The sequence below is a fragment of the Ciona robusta genome, chromosome 10 (genome assembly GCF_009617815.1).
Source record: "Ciona robusta chromosome 10, ASM961781v2".
NCBI lineage: Eukaryota > Metazoa > Chordata > Ascidiacea > Phlebobranchia > Cionidae > Ciona > Ciona robusta.
This window is the reverse complement of record NC_143244.1, coordinates 3,491,126-3,507,555: the sequence shown is the minus strand read 5'-3', so window position 1 is coordinate 3,507,555 and position 16,430 is coordinate 3,491,126. Positions and strand designations below refer to the sequence as shown.

Below are 16,430 nucleotides of genomic sequence, written 5' to 3'. Positions count from 1 at the left end.
TACCAAATAACTAAACTGGCCTAATAAACTTGAATAGTTGGTGTAGTTTTTGAAATAAACAGCTAAAACCTCCTAAAACTACCACGCGCCTATCTTTTACAATGAAGACGAAGGGAAATGGGGACGGAGTTGGTGGTCACGTGAATAGAAAAAAGAATATATCACTGTTTTGGGCAGTTGCGCGTTCTACTCTTTTTTATTTCTGTGGTCCATTGCGGAACTATTCTCTTTCTCATGGGACTTTCCCGCATAACATTTGTTTACAAGTGTTTCGCAAACCGAATTTATTTCAAAAAGTTCATGTATTGTGGTGTTGCAGACTTGTTTTATTTAAGGTATGGAACCTAAAACAATAGAAGAAATCGACGGTTAGTTAGCACAAGCATACTTATTCACGTTAATTATATTAACTAATGAAACATAAGCAACTTAAAAAGCTTTCAGTTCTGTGTAGCTCAGCAAATGCATTTCCAACGCGTTAATTGTGCACATAAACTAGTACGGGAATCTTAAAGGTCATGTTTTGTCTTCAGGAAAACCTACGTATGTTGAAGAAAACATCGCAGCTAGAATACCCCAGCTTGAATATTATGAAGAGGTTCCTGGCACTGGGCGAGCACTAATTATTAACAATGAGAACTTTATTTCACCAAGTACTTTTATTATTGTTGTTCTGATTCTTCAACTTACAAGCATAATTAAAGTTTAGAATATGTGTCTTAAAGGGGCCTACCAACGCAAAATTAAAATTTGTGTATTAATATAATGATAGAATGTGATCTAAAGGTACCATCAAAGTTTTAATCTTGGCATGTAATAAAATTAGCTTCCCCCTTCACAAACTGTTTTTTTGTAATACTTTTTAAGAGTTTTTGCCAACAAATGATTTACTACATGTCATAAGACATAAGAAATATTTTGAAATCTTCGCTAACATAATCGTAGAGACAAATAAAGTTATTATTATTATTATTATACTCTTCATTCTCACAGATCTTCCCAATCTTCCTCATTCAAAAAAGGAGGCGGATGCCATCCAAGAAGTGTTGGAGGCACTTGGGTTTAAGGTTGATCGTCATGACAACAAAATGCTAAAAGAAATGGTCGAGGTAACCGTTATGCTGTTGTGTAATACTATTATTATTCCACATTGTAGTATTAGTGAGGGGTAAAACTTAGTTTTGATGTTTCCATGATTACATAAATGCCCTGCTAACAAGACAATGGTAAATTGTTTCAAATGTAGTATTTTTTACTCTTTTTTACAACATAAAATAATTTTATATGGCTTCTATGGATAACAGATTTGCCACATGCATTGAAGTATAACAATACTGTAGAATAAACATTTCAACACTACTTATTTTTATATTGCTTCTTTATTTATAGCAGTGGTTCCCAAACTTTATCTACTCGCGTACTACTTTTTGGTCCATGCAGCGGTCTTGTACCACTTACATACCAGCTTGTGAATGTTAAACAAAAATGTCGCCTGATTATTTATGTAATATTGGGCAAGAATTCGTAACACAAACTTGACACTGCCTATCTCAAAGTTGTGGGTAAAATGTATATGCCAATTAAACAGGGTAATAGACTGTAATAAACAATCTGAATATGTTACAGAAGTAGGACTGGCTGCACTGCTGTATATTTACGATGTTTTTCTCAGCCAAACATCGTGTTTATTACAAAATAGTACGGATTCACACGTGGATTTATTGCATCATAATAGCGATTGTCTAACAGGTTGGATATTTTATGTAACTTAAAACACGTCAATTAGAAAATTACTAAAAAAATATCATTTGCGACCGTTTAGTGTAAACTTAATAAGTTGCTCGCGTACCACCTGGGAGACCTTCGTACCACAGTTTGGGAACCACTGGTTTATAGGAACAAATTATCAATATTGAATTAGTAGTAACAGTCTTGAAACCATTTCTAGCTTAATGCACAAGCAAGCTATTCCTACAATAGCTACAAAAATATTTTATTCAATAACTTATTATGGTTCTCAATTTTCTTGCTTTAGATAATAAACTCTTTGCGGCAAGATATTCATAATTGTTGGTGCTTCTTCTGTGTCATATTGTCTCATGGAACAATAGGGGATCGAGTTTATGCCACGGATGATCACCTTGGCATCTCAGAAAATGTTATTGACCCATTTCTTGGAAGCAACTGCCCTGATTTGATCGGAAAACCTAAGATATTTATTATTGAGGTGAGAAAACTGGTGGTTTAATATAGAGATTACATATATGGGCATAAGGAACAAACTGGGCACAGGTAGTACTTTGAAACTAATGGTTATAACTTAATAATTGACCACAAAAGGTAAAGTTCCTCATGAAGGCATTGCATAATTTGTTAGTTTACTTTAATAGGAACACTGTTAATATGGGATTACAATGTATGTACTACATTTTCTGACTCAGTATGTTTAATATGAAGAAATGCCTCTTTTTATTCCATGTGGATATGGTAGTAAAAAAATATTAAAGCATATGGATATCAAACAAAATGAAGAGAACATACAATTCATAAGAATGGATCTGGTTCTTCAAAAACATAACAGATAAACATCAATTCAATCAAAAATAAAATAAAAGATATATATTTCACCTAAATGGGATTGTCAGTCTTTTATTCAAACAGATTCTATTTAAATAAAAGACTGACGATTCCATTTGAGGGAAATTTTGTTTTTGTTTGTTCTATATCCTTCATGGCACCATATCCTACTGTATATCTTAACACAAGAATTTTCAACTCTATGATTACCAGATCAGGGTCAGATTCACAGAACTTATTACAATTGTTAATAAAAACTCAGTGATTATTATTTTATAATTTGCCTAAAAATTAGGTTGAATGACTATTATTAGTTACTTTAAATTTACCTATTGTTGAATTCTTGTGAATTTAAAAAAAAATCTTTTAATTAAAGAGTATTGTTAATTTGTTATTTTCTTTAACAGTTTCCTGTTTTTTAAATAGTGTATAAAATTGGTAATGTTTGCTTATTCCTGTTTATCAGTTTGCCAACAACTATATAATTTACTACCATGTCTGGTGTGTAAACTTTTTATTTGTGTGTAAATAAAGAAAAAAAGTTTGTTTGCTCATGACATTAATTTTACCATGTTATTTATCACAGGCATGTAGAGGTCAAAATGTAGAAGAGGCTGCTGAAACAAATCCACTTCTTCCTCAAGCACGTTCAACAATTGTTCCTGTGAAGTATTCACTACCAAGAACTGCTGATGTTCTAATTTGTCATCCTTCAAGTAATGGTATGCACATTGTAGGACTACACAGTTATTTATGCTTAATAATAATTTTTACTTTCAAAGTTGTTTTCTTATGTTGTTTAACGTCATTTTTGAAATGCCACCAATAGTATACAGTGTTTCTCATAAACATTAAGTGTTTGCCAAAGCGCAAGTTATTAAAAAGCAGAAGTAGTGATATAATTTTATTTCACTACTCAATTAAAACAACTCCAATATGTTTGCATGCTACTGTCTAGTTTAATATTAGCTTGTGATAATTGCCGAGTATGTTATAGCTTCGCAAGCAGATTTACTCTTATCTTTTAAACTATTTAAACTAAAATGTCTCTAAATGCGCATACGTATTGTCTGCATTGCAGAATGTTTTATATACTTTAGTTTTTTATGTAAAAAATAAAGCTGATATATTAGCTATTAAAAGAGCAAATATAACAGGATCCATTGCCTACATGGGACAATTTCTATCAACATTATCTGCCATGTTGAAGCAGTGTGTATTGGCCAGAGGTAACTTGTTTTGGGGTTTGGGTAGTTCGGTTGCTTTTTTCTTGGGTTTTTGATATAGATGTGTCCTGTTTAAATATATGGCCAATTTTAGAGCCAACATGCCTGCATGGGTAAATTGTAACCCCAGCCATGTGGAACCCAGCCATGTGTGCATAGAACACATAGTATTGTGCAAACAAATATATCTATGTTTGCATTAAGTTTATGTCAAATGTAATATGTGTATTACTATCAGAACCATAATATAATACACAGGCAGCAATGTCGTTTTTAACAAAAAGCTGCCACACCTTACTCCTCATACACACATTATGTGTGTGTGTCCTTGAACCAGGCATAAGATATATGAAATAGAACAACCAGATTAAGTTATATTCGTATTGGCAATATATTTAAAAATGTTTTATTTCCAAAACACCTCTATCAAAATGCATGGCAGCAACATCTTATATACTTAAATTTATTTATTTATGTTCCAGGTCCTGAGGATCCAGTTTATTGTTTTATGGAGATTCTTACTCTCGTGAACGATCGCGTTGCTATAAATTCAGCTGCAATGCAGATGTCAACAACTGAAAACTCAATGAGGAAAAAAATTGTCTTTCATGTTAGTTATTTAATTTGTCAATATAGCAATCATTAAGGGCGTATGGGCCCACGATATAAAATTTTTTTTTTAAACACGAATAAAGCAAAAATACAAACTATTATAGTTTTAAGTAGTGATACAAATTTATTTGAGCCACTTTTTTTTTGTTTGGTTTACGCCTGCCGTGTAAACACATTAGTGCAAACAATAGCACTGTTTAATATACTATGTAAATAAATTGTAAAGTTTATTAACCTTCTTTGGTGCTATTTATTTCACATATTATAAAGCTGAAGTATTTAATGTAAGTCGTATTAAGAAATTTTGAGTGAATGGAAAAACATTGTTAAAATTTTATAGTCAACAAAGTTAAAATATGTATATGAGTATTAAAAACCCGGAAATCAACTGACCAATAACATTTAACACATAGATATCTTAATTTTAAGGCCTCTACACCAGCCAGCACCATCATTGAAGAACCGGAGTTTAATAAACTGAAAGTTACTCCTATTGCAAGAAATTTGCCTTCTTCATGCAATTTAAAATCCCAAGTATTCACCAAAGTAAAGTCAAAATTTAAATCACAGCCAGTTTGGCTACTTCAGTTCCAGTTGCCTTCCGGACCTTGCAAGGTATAAAGATCAAATTTTTGTAGGTTATTATTCTGTACATTATTGAATAGCAATCTTTTGGTGGAAATATTAAAAATACTTAAGTAATGTGTTAGTACAAGTTGTGGCCTACTAGAGATTTGACTTTATAATTCACATTTCATGTTTCAAATTAGAAGGCCTATTGTAACACCATTGCTATATTGTTATGTAATATATTTTGCTTTAGACTAGAAGCAGTAAAACAAAAGGCCCATTGACAAACATGAATTTGGCATCAAGACAAACTGTTGCAATGAGTGTAGCTGCAACCTAATGTAATGTAACATTACACTAAAAGCGAACAAGCAGCAAAAAATAATATAAATAAAGACTGTAAAAATAAAAATCGAACCAGGTACCTGGCTCTTTGGGTTACAGCTAAATACCTAATTTTAAATTAGCATTCAAATTTGATTTTTGTTTATGAAACTAAATCTTCCAATGCTTTAATACCAGGTTCATAGCACTGGGCAGACAGAGAATTGCAATGAGACAAATATAATTGCCCTGCTACCCGCTATAAAAGCAACAACTGGCAGTGTAAAAAAGATAGAGACTTTGTTTAATGCTGGTCTATTGTTTACTGCTGCTCAACTACAGGATGGTGGTTGGGCTTATCATTGCAGAGTTAAATTGGAAATAAAGTAAGTATGCTTGTATTTTATCTAATAACACTTAATGATTGTTTATTTCACTTGAATGAATGAATGAATGAATGTAACTTACTTTATCCTCGCGTGGCTGGAAAACAACAGTCGTTATCACACGGGTTTAACACCTTGTGCCAGCTTACGAGTTACCATGTGTGTTACTTTGTGGGTGATTATTTTTGGGGGATTTTTTCATTTTTTTATGTATAGCTAATAATTTGGACAATCCATTAGTGACCACTGGGTTGAAGCAATTGTCGTTAAGTGTCTTGCCCAAGGACACATACACCCACAATCGTAGCAGCGACGAGCCTTGAACCCATTACCTAATGGTTACAGGCAGGCGCGCTAACCTCTACGCCACGGCGTCGGACACACTTGCATATAGAAAATACTCAGTGCTTTCAGCTGATATTTAAAGTATTGATAAATGATAACAATGCAAAAAATATCATTGTACACGTACATTACAAACTCTGGAATAGACCAACTTGGTCTAAATCCCAGGTCCTATGTTGTGTCTCGCTGTAGACCCATATCTTGACACCCACATATTATAGGATGCATTATAAATTTTAAGTTTAGCTGATTTTTTTGCTTTGACCCCAATCCATTTGCTTGTTGGTACTTCATGTGTTGAAAAATTCTACAAAACAAAAATTGTAAAATATTATACAGTCACATTCAGTTTTATCACAGACTCCCCCCTTCTGTTCTTCCGAAAGATCTTGAGATGTTGAAGCAAGAAGTTAATGAATTGTATCGAGAATATGATAATCAAAATCAACAGTTAAATAAAAGTATGTATGTTATGAAGTAAATGTTATTTTAATTAATCATTTTTCTTCCTGTTCCTTTGTGTGCCTCTTTTCCGATTTTAGGTTAACTGTATGTAAACTACTATATACAACATAGTTAAGAAAATGATAGGAGCACAAAATCTGAGCATTCGCCAACGCAATGCTTAAATCTTTGGGCAAAATACTTAACAGTAATTGGCCCAATCACCATTGGTTGCCTAAATTTTCAGCCATATAAAAAACTACAACCACCAACAAATTTTTATTTGTGTTGGGCAAATTAGCGTATAAAGTAGAACACTTATGTTATAATGTTTACAGTTGCCGCACTACAATGTTTACAGTTGCCGTGCGGTATAATTAAGTAAAATTAATTCATTTAGTTAAAATGTTTATAGGTCATTGCAATTGTGTACAATGTAGATTGCAGACCACCATACATTTTATTGTAGGTATACAAGTAGAGGAGTTCCAGCATGCAGAGAGCTCAGAAAACATTGAAAATACTAGATTCAATCCTACAGATAGCCAGGATAACTTGTTTGCTGGCGCTTGTAGCAAACAGGTAAATGTGAAATATTGACACTACTACAAACCAAAACAAATATTGTTTATGCTTTTAAAAGTTTGTCTTATGGTAATACATTGGACAGTAATTACAAAAGTTTTAATCTGAGGTGCGTGGTACTTTTAAATACGCTGGTATATAAAATTCTCATATACAAATGGTAAACATAAGCACTTCGTTTTGTTATGGTTTCTAATGTATTAAACATACTTTTCTGCACATTCTTTTATATAGGTAAAATAAGGCTCATAAAAAATACTTTTTTGACATAAGTTGAATAAATAAATGAATGAATACCACTTATTTATCATTGAGTGGCATGGAATTAATACAAAAAGGTGCCTTATTTCACCTACCTTATTTCTGCTTATATTCCATCACTTATGTAACACATAACCACAGTAGTGGCAGTATCAAACTGTAACCCACTGCTGTTACTTTTTACCTATTCCCCTTTTTGGCATTCATTCCTTTTGAAATTTCATTAATCGTTTTAAATATACAGTTACCGCCTTCTAAATGCATTGGAGAGGGGATACAACCTGAAGATGGGAAAATGGAAAAGCAGCAAGATTATTTTCCTTTATCTGGATACAATTGTAACACCATCACGATTGTATACACCTTTAAAGGAGGTATCCAGGATGTAAGTCACACTTAGAATCATTCTTTGTTTCACTTTTTATACGTAAAAGTTATATTAGGAAAATGCTTGTGGTCTTTGAAATATATTTTGACAATGATTATATAACAGATGTATTTGTTGCTTTGCTGAGTCATGGAATTACTGAATGTGTTTACGATATTCGTCATGTGACATCAAAGATTGGTTTTGTTCTCTGCTGTATTTCGTCAATATTTCTGATTGACTCACATATTAATAAATGTTGTATCTGAACACTTATGTTACAACTGCGCTCACCTTTTTAAATGAGAATAAATAAATGGCATTCACACACCAAATAAATTTCTTAATGCTTTCAGAATGAGCAGTTCTACATTAACTTTTGCAGAAATCCCATCCTGCACCTGGTAAAACATACAATGGCTGTACTGAGACAGCTTACTTGCCAGATAACTCTGAAGGACAATCTGTATATCGGCTGCTACATAAAGCTTTCCAAGAAGGTTTCACTTTTGGGGTTGGCATGTGTGAAACATCTAAGCAGTATAGAGTTATGTTTAAGGACATACCTCATAAAACAAACCCAACAGGAGGGAAAGAACGGTATGTTAATATTCTTACATGTAAGATTTGAGTTTTAGAGAAAACGATCTTGGTGTGACATTTCTAAGGTATATTTTAGGAACAACTTTATGGATCCGTTAGATGTGTGTTGCCTTTGTTTTCCTTATAACTGCAAACACAACAGATGATTAGAAATAACATGCTGACCGCTGTTTACAATTATTTAAAGTGGTCTACTTTTGTTTGAATGGATAAATAAAAACATATTTATTCTCGAGTGGTGAGGCAGTGACCATTGTTGTCATTATAACATAGAATTTTTTAATATCCTGCCCAAAAAACGCCAAAAATGGTTAGAATAACGAGCCTTAAACCCATATTCACGTGTATTGTGTCACAGCACCTTACACGTTTACCTATATCATATCATAGTGTCTGTTGTTTGACGTTTTATTGTAACTGCACATTTGAAATTTAAGTTGCGTAATTATGTTAGGCATATGCTTATTTTGTTTTCAGTGATGGATATCCTGATACCAATTACATGACAGAAGTTTTAGATGCTTTGCGGAGTTATGGAATTACTGAATGAGTTTACATTACTTCTCACTCATGGGGCATCAAAGATTGGTTTTGCTCTATGCTGTAGTTCATATTCCATACAAAATTCGTATATTAAAAAGCGTGTATGTATTTTTACTATGTCCAACAATATTGTCTTGGTTGGTCATGCTGTTGATTTAAAATTTGGAAAGAGGTTTCCATGCTAAAAAAAAAATATTTTTTTAAGATCTTTAGTTTTCCAAAAAGTTTTGTAACCTATGTATATCTAACTATACACTATTTATAATGAACAGATAAGCCCCTGATCAATACTTAGGCTCATGTATTTAAACATGGTTTTAAAAACCTAGTATATATATATGTATATACTATGCATTGCCTGAATAACTTATGCATTTAACACTGATATTGAACTAATGCAATCAAACGATTTGCACTAATGTATCTTGTGCATAAAACAGAAATATATATATATACATATTCTGTTATATATATTATATATATATGTGTGTATATATGTAAATGTGTCTAATATGTACACATGTATGTTACTGAGTTACTACCGAACGCATTGAAATTTACTTGCCGCTTTGTAATTATTAATTACATGTTGAATAGGTTTTTATAAACTATGGTTTATATAACTGAGATTAAGAATTCAGGTAGAAATGATCATGGCCAAGAAAAAATAGAAAAAGATTAACTCTTAGACAAAAAAAATGTATGACTACTTACAAACTGAATAAACTTGCGAGATATTACCATAGACTTAGACAGCTTAGGTTTGTGATATAGTAGGGTGAGGAAAGACGGGACACCTGTTCATTCTATTTTCTCGTCCAATTTGGTAGTAAGCAAAAACATTCATCTCCACAACTCCCAAACACGTTATTAATTGTTTCAAACACGATCAGGATAATTGGATATCATGTGGTAAAAGTGCCCCATCTTTCCCCACCATACTGTATTACTAACTTGGCAGTAGACTAGACAAAGAATATTTATGGAATTACGACCGTAGCCTCCGGACTGTAAAGAGCGTTTTATTGTTAAAAACTCGATCAGGAACGAACCAAGAATAACTAGGCTTTAAACCAGTGTGTACGTTGAAAAACGGGATAAAAATATGTTCCGTATTCCCCAACCCTACTATATTAGAATATCTATAGGAGACACCATACGAAAGTACCGTTTTTCTATTGTTCTAATTTTAATAAACAAGAATATCAACAGTTTGTCGTTTCAAGAAGTAGTAGGTTATTTAGAAGTAGTAATTTATTCAACCGCACGGTGGTAGCATTGAGTCCAAATTTGCCCAGCTTTAAGCTGACGATAAACCGCAAACTGTCGGTGTTTGCTCAATGTATTCTTCATCATGTTTCAACCGTCACAGAGGGATCAGTGACGTGACAATAATGATTTCCATTCACAACGATATTTTCGTCGGGCCGAACATGAAAGGCACCGACCGCGTGCGGGTGGAGATAGTTTAACAATTAATCGCACTGTTTGCCAAGGAATGGATCCTATAGTTGCAATGACGGACTCCCAAGACGGATCGTCTATTGTTCGGTATTTGCCAAACCCCAGTAATTGTCCCCGTCGTCGATATATCTTTTCGTCGCTGGGCGTTATCGCGTTATTGCACCGACACTCACAGATAAAATCGTCTTCACAGTCGTTGGAAACCAGTTTTTGTTTACAACATTTAATTGTCTTCGAGCGAGCGGTTTTGTTCGGCGGTTATTCGTCCTGCTAGTGTAAACGTGTCCGAATCTTGCTTCATTTCCTTCCCCAATTCATTATCCCGTCCTCGATACCTGTTGTTTGCTCATATTTGTGGATTTTATCACTTCGCACATTAGCGAAATAACCAGTGGTTCCACAGTGTTGCCGAATATTTAACTTTGATGTTTCAATATTCCGGTTAATTGACGCTCGGGCACCGTGTTCAAGTAGCATGATGGTGCTCATGTTAAAGAGGATGCGACCAGTGCAAACAAAGGCGCTGAAGAACAAAGCGACTTGTAAGGCGGCGAAATTAGCTGAAAACTTTCGACGTGTATCTTTCCCGGGTGGCTGCGCCCTCCACCAGCACTTCAGGGGGCTCGAGAAACTTTCGCAACAAATCTAAGATTTAAACTAATTATGCAATCGATTTATTTTGTTGCCCCGTGAACTTTTCTGCTACCACGCGAAAGTTTTAAAGTTGTTATAACAAATATTTCCGACGTATTAACAAACAAACTAAAATCACTACAAAAAGTTGTTTTTTTATTATTTCTTTTATTTAAGGTGTTTAACCAAAAATAGTATATATGTTAATTTATCTTTTTAAATTACATGGAATTAATTATGTTGATGTGAGTAACCTGCTAAGCACTCTAAATCAAATCATTGTTCCTCGACACCTACTTTCATACCGAGAATTTAAATTATCGTTTGGAAAATTGGATTCTCGTCTTTCCAAACGACCTGGGACTACAAGGGGGTGTAACATTACGCTGGCATCTTTGGATACATAATGGTAGACGCACTCCATCCGATACATTAGATGAAGTTTCACTTTGTGCCGCGGTCGCCTAACCCCGCTAAAGGACATTGCCGATTTGAAACAGGACACTTTTTGTTACATAAACAATCATCGCTTTGTTGCTTGTGTTTTGAACAGATTTTCACATGATCAATACAACAAAAATGGCTTTGCAAAATGAAAAAGAGTCACGAAGAAAGTCCAATATATAAGGGTGGGGGAAGATGGAACACCGCAACCGCAGAGACCGTTGTTAATTGTAAAAAAAAACACGATAAGGATATTTGTTTATTATGTGCTAAATGTGTCCCGTGTTCCCCAACCTTACTATATTTTATTATATTTTATAAATAAGCGATGCAAAAGTTATTAAAATGTGACTCCAGCCGCGCTGGCTTTTCGCTTAATTTCTCTCAATATTTGATCGACTCGCTAGTGAATAGAGACACCTGCAAACTCGTTACAAGCTCTCCATCCATCAAAGCTTTTACAAAAGATCTCTGCGACTTGCTCAAACAAAACGCCGGGAACCCAACAAGCCTTACAAAGGAAGCTCGACGAGCTAAAGAGGTCGAATGCACGTCGACGACAGTTTGTTTCTTAACCGGCTATAAATTATACAATCTTTCGAGCCAAATTGATATTTTTGGTTGTTTCCGTGGGGAGAAAGTAACGCCTGGAAAGCGAATAATGGTGTGGTTGTCATTCGTTCCCGCGAAAATATTTGACAAGATCAAAGAACTAGAATGAGTCAGAAAATCAGCATAGGTATATTTTACTCGATTTGAAAATTAAATAAATTACACCATGATATTTTATTGTCATCATCAGCGAACTACATTGTAATTTGAATTTATGAAACACAAACGTCACCGTAAGTCGTGGTTGCCCACAAACACAAACGTCATCGTAAGTCGTGGTGTTGTTTACAACTTTTAGGTTTTACCTCTATGGGGACATGCAGTCACGTAGTTGGGCTTCCAATGGATGGCGATAATTTGGTGTTTAGTGGGTAAAACGGAAAGTAAAATGGGTTTGGGGTTACCCCACCGCTAAAATTTTGACCCAATGGAAAAGTGGGGTTAGGAGGGAAGCCTCGGAACAATGTTTCGGCAGAAAGATTCGGGAAAATGGAGGAATTAAAAATGGACGAAGCCAAATTCATGGGGTTAGGGGGGTTTCCCACAACCGTTCTCGATAAAGGAGAGTTCAGTGCGAGGTTAGGGGATTTTTTTGCTTCAAGGGAGCTGAATGCTGATTGGTCGGATTTCCATACTGGTAGCCGTTCATTCGGGGCATGTCGTTTGAACTCAGAGTTTGGGGTGGATAGTTTTCGTTTTCGCGAATCTGGTGGAGGGGAAGGGGTTTTGGATGGTGGACTCGCGGTAGCTGGTTCGTTCACCGACAGAAAATGTTCGATCGCCTTTACTGTATCGCCGTTACAACCTTGTAGTACAAGCTCCAATACTGATCGTTTCTGTTGCGGAAACAGTCGAGTCAGAATCTCAAGGTGGCTTAGTTTTCCAGGTCGGAACGAAGATGCCATGGCGTGTGCGATGTTAATGCTGGCTTCTGACGACACCACAGCGTTCTCGTCTTCTCTTTCGTTTACCGAAGAGTCGATAGCGACTTCTTCGTCATCGCTTCTACCAGTGGAATCTATTGAAATATATACATTTATATAAAACGATTAAAAAACGTTTGGGAATTGTATAGCACGATATAACATTCCAGCAAAGTTTAAACTAAATCATACATATTCTCGCTTGGGGTATATAGAACACCAGTCAGCGCCATTTAGTTTTATTAAATCAATCAAAATATAATCAAAAAGACACGCGGGCCAGTAAAACAAGTTAAAAGTACATACCAATGAAAAATCAAAATGTGTGTATATGAATAGAAATGCGCAAATGTGATTCAAAGTTACCACCAAAGTTTTAAACAATGAAAAAGACAGCAGACAAAAAAAAAACGCAAATTCAACCGCTATAGTAAAAAAACAAATTCGACCGTAAAACAATACATGCGATTTTCAATAAGAAAAGGTGTCACTCAGTGCTTTTCCTTTTTGAATGTATTAAAATTAGTAAAATATAGACTTTATATTGTTGTAATATTTCTCATCGTAAATTCCATGCCTTGTCGCACGGCCGATTTCTTTTTACCGCAGGGTGTTTTTAACGCGTTTTTTTCAAAACCTGTTTATTTATTTATACTTTTGTGATAATTTGAGAGATAAATCAGATTTGAGCATCTCTATCCGTATACAAGTTTTCTTTTGTTTACCCCTTTAAGATGTTTAATTATCTCCATTCTGCTTAACATTTAAGGTCAAACAGTGAAAATAAATACGCAATCTGAACAATATTTAAACAACCATTTTACTTTTTTCATCTCCAACGTTTGTAGCTTCGTGTGTGGGGAAAACAGGTCCAGCAGGAAGATAACTTCCCGGTAAGGATGTCGGAACGTTAACCGCTCGTAGACCAAGAGCAATTGCGTCCTCGGCTGCTTGCTGTCTCTTCAAGGCGACCTAAAATGTAAGTTTTATAATGACGAAACAAAAAAACAAATAAAACTTTAAAATTCTGGATTTTTTTTCCAAAAAAATGTCAAGAATATTTTTAAATGCCGTTCGTTAAGTAAAATACAAATGTAAGCTGGTTAAACTTTCCCCAAACAATCGTATAATTTTGCTATGGATTTGCTTTGTAAATAAATAACAAATCGTACCTGAGCCGCCATGACTTTCTGTCGCTCTGCTATAAGATTGCATTTCGCGCATGCGCAATCTCTGTACGGGCAATGTCGCTTGTGCCCCTTTAACCAGGATATCATCCCATGGTTTCGACATCTGGCACATTTTGGTTTTCTGGCTCCTTTCTCTGTGGTCGGGTAATTAATGATACCATTCATATTTGCTTGTCTTCTGACTTTCAGCAGTAATTTATAACTGTTTTTAAACTTTACGTCATAGAAAAAATAAATGTAATTAAAATATCATCCTTTTTGTAATGAAGCAGTTGTAATAAAATGTAATAAAAGTTTTTGGTCGAAAGTTTATAAGTCCTCGGCAAGCGGTATTTATTCAATTTAACCGAAGAAGCTTTGGTATATCAGCAGCATATTAGCTTTCCCCTTTTCCACTTCGCAAACATAACGAAAAAAAGGATAGGTCGAAATTTCAAATATTCGTAACCGATGAAAGGATTTACTGGAATAAATCTCCCTCCAAATATGAAGAAATAAACATAAATGCTTTGATAAATTTTAATATCTAATTTACGTACATCAAATACACAACTTGACTATTGTTTCGGCTGAACTTACCCCGCTTGCGAATTAATTATCGGATAATTGGGCTATCGGATTCTTAATTGACAGTAAGCTCGAGCGCGTTTCAAACCGACTTTCTTGTGTTTAGTAACCAGACAAGACAAGTATCCAAAACACGAGCTACAAAACGCGAGGGCAGGCAAGTATCTGTTACCAAAATACCAGCCCCGACTCTCCGGGACCCAACAGACCACAAAAGAACAAAAGCTTCCAATGTTTAAGCACAATTCTTTTCATCTTAAACTGAAGGGTTCGTGATATATGATCTTTATGCCGTGTTTTTAATCAACGTTCGGCAAACTGGGCGGGATTGGTGACTTTTGTATCAAACAAGATTCCATTTGTTCCGTCACAATTACCAGTATCTAATTCATCCTAACGATTCTAACAAAACGCCAGCAAATGCTCAGGAAGCAAAACATCACTATTAAAATACCCGCAATATTTTTTTGAAGTAAAATGAAAATCGATCAAGGTTTTTTATCGGGTCGTTATTACTAGTTTCAAGTTCTGTTAATTAGGGTAAACAAGATTGTGGCTCACTGAGAAATGTGCACACGTTAGAATGAAAACATGTAGAGTTGCTATATCTGGAATAGTGTACCCGTAAAAATACGAACACGCAAAAACGCGTACTTATAAAATGACGTAGGTCTATACACGTAAAGTCACGTGTATTAAAGGTTGCGCACTAAGCACAGTTCAACTTGTACGAGATAGAAGAGCACAATTTCATTTCCTGCACCTTGAGATTAAAGTTAGTGCCCCAAACGATATGCACAGATTGTACTAAACACGTTGTGAAATATAGTAGGGTGAGGAAAGATTACTGTCAAATGATTCGTGTAAATAGGGACCCACTGCCCTCAGCACATAACAGTAGAATTATTTTTTCTCAAGCACTTTTTTATTAAATAACAAGCAACAGTACGAGGAAGAGAATTATCCACAACAATAGTACATCATGACCAACAGACTACACTCTACAGGTTATATAAGTACGCGATGTCATTATTTTAAAACAACGTATTATTAAGATCAGTGTCGCCCCCTTACGGCCAGCCTTTTATAATCGTTTTAAAAATATAGGGATCGTAATAAATAAATGTAAATGAATGAATTATCTTTGCGTGACTGGAAATGACATTCGTTACAACACGGGTGTACTGTCTCATACACCTTGTTCGAGCTTACGAGTTTCCACGTATTTATCTTTGTGAATGATAGTTTTTCTGTATTGTTGGCAATTTTAGACCACCTATACCCTTTTTGCATGGTCACTTTTTTTACTCGCAAAAACAAAGTTAACACGCATAACGTCATAAGCGTTTGCGAGTAAATATGCGAGTACTTAACGCGCATAAAAGTGACCATGCAAAAAGGGTACTATTAGTAACCACTTAGTTGGGTACAATTGCCGTTAAAAGGACAGAAACTGTTTTGTGGTTTGAAACTTTGGTGGTATACCTTTAGATCACATTTAAGCATTTCTATCAATACACAAATTCTAATTTTTCGTTGGTAGGTCCCATTAGGTGCCTTGCCTAAGGAGGCATACGCCCACAATGGTTGCAACGATTCCCCCGGGTTATAGGCAGGCGTGCTATACCGTGAGCCAGACGATGACGCTCATTTAGCCTAGGGTAGACCGGTAACGACAGTTTCTACGACACGGGACCCTGTTTTAAACACGAGTTATTGTTTAAAACCTGAATACTCGCAAAGCTACGTATGTG

General features: G+C 34.9%; 2 protein-coding genes across 5 annotated transcripts; one reads left to right on the top strand and one right to left on the bottom strand.

Annotated features, from left to right (window-relative positions):
* The first annotated feature begins 204 nt into the window (after positions 1-204).
* Positions 205-9,451, top strand: LOC149729614 (uncharacterized). 4 transcript variants are annotated; one of them, XM_089886906.1, is made up of 14 exons: positions 205-335; positions 534-653; positions 994-1,109; positions 2,036-2,227; positions 3,164-3,299; positions 3,735-3,806; positions 4,286-4,413; positions 4,845-5,030; positions 5,508-5,695; positions 6,401-6,501; positions 6,954-7,066; positions 7,575-7,715; positions 8,083-8,297; positions 8,778-9,451. In XM_089886906.1, exons 3-14 carry the CDS (start codon positions 1,089-1,091, stop codon positions 8,848-8,850), a joined length of 1,566 nt encoding a protein of 521 aa, XP_089743032.1. In that variant the 5' UTR covers positions 205-335; positions 534-653; positions 994-1,088; the 3' UTR covers positions 8,851-9,451. The 4 variants fall into 4 exon arrangements, with proteins under 4 accessions (XP_089743032.1, XP_089743030.1, XP_089743031.1 ...); XM_089886904.1 differs by having other exon boundaries at positions 213-368; XM_089886905.1 differs by lacking the exon at positions 3,735-3,806 and having other exon boundaries at positions 213-368.
* A 2,583-nt stretch (positions 9,452-12,034) lies between these two features.
* LOC149729613 (doublesex- and mab-3-related transcription factor A2-like) lies at positions 12,035-14,563 on the bottom strand. Its single transcript, XM_089886911.1, has 3 exons — positions 14,092-14,563; positions 13,744-13,891; positions 12,035-13,014 (listed from the first exon to the last, which is right to left on the bottom strand). The coding sequence occupies exons 1-3, from the start codon at positions 14,272-14,274 to the stop codon at positions 12,320-12,322; spliced, it is 1,026 nt and encodes a 341-aa protein (XP_089743037.1). The 5' UTR covers positions 14,275-14,563; the 3' UTR covers positions 12,035-12,319.
* Positions 14,564-16,430: the final 1,867 nt, after the last annotated feature.

Coding starts and splice junctions, on each gene's coding strand:
- LOC149729613 (XM_089886911.1), bottom strand. CDS start 14,274: ATGAATGGTATCATTAATTACCCGACCACAGAGAAAGGAGCCAGAAAA. Junction 13,892..14,091: donor AGAAAGTCATGGCGGCTCAG/GTACGATTTGTT, acceptor CTTACATTTTAG/GTCGCCTTGAAGAGACAGCA. Junction 13,015..13,743: donor AAACGTTGGAGATGAAAAAA/GTAAAATGGTTG, acceptor ATATTTCAATAG/ATTCCACTGGTAGAAGCGAT.
- LOC149729614 (XM_089886904.1), top strand. CDS start 338: ATGGAACCTAAAACAATAGAAGAAATCGACG. Junction 5,031..5,507: donor TGCCTTCCGGACCTTGCAAG/GTATAAAGATCA, acceptor CTTTAATACCAG/GTTCATAGCACTGGGCAGAC. Junction 6,502..6,953: donor AAATCAACAGTTAAATAAAA/GTATGTATGTTA, acceptor ATTTTATTGTAG/GTATACAAGTAGAGGAGTTC.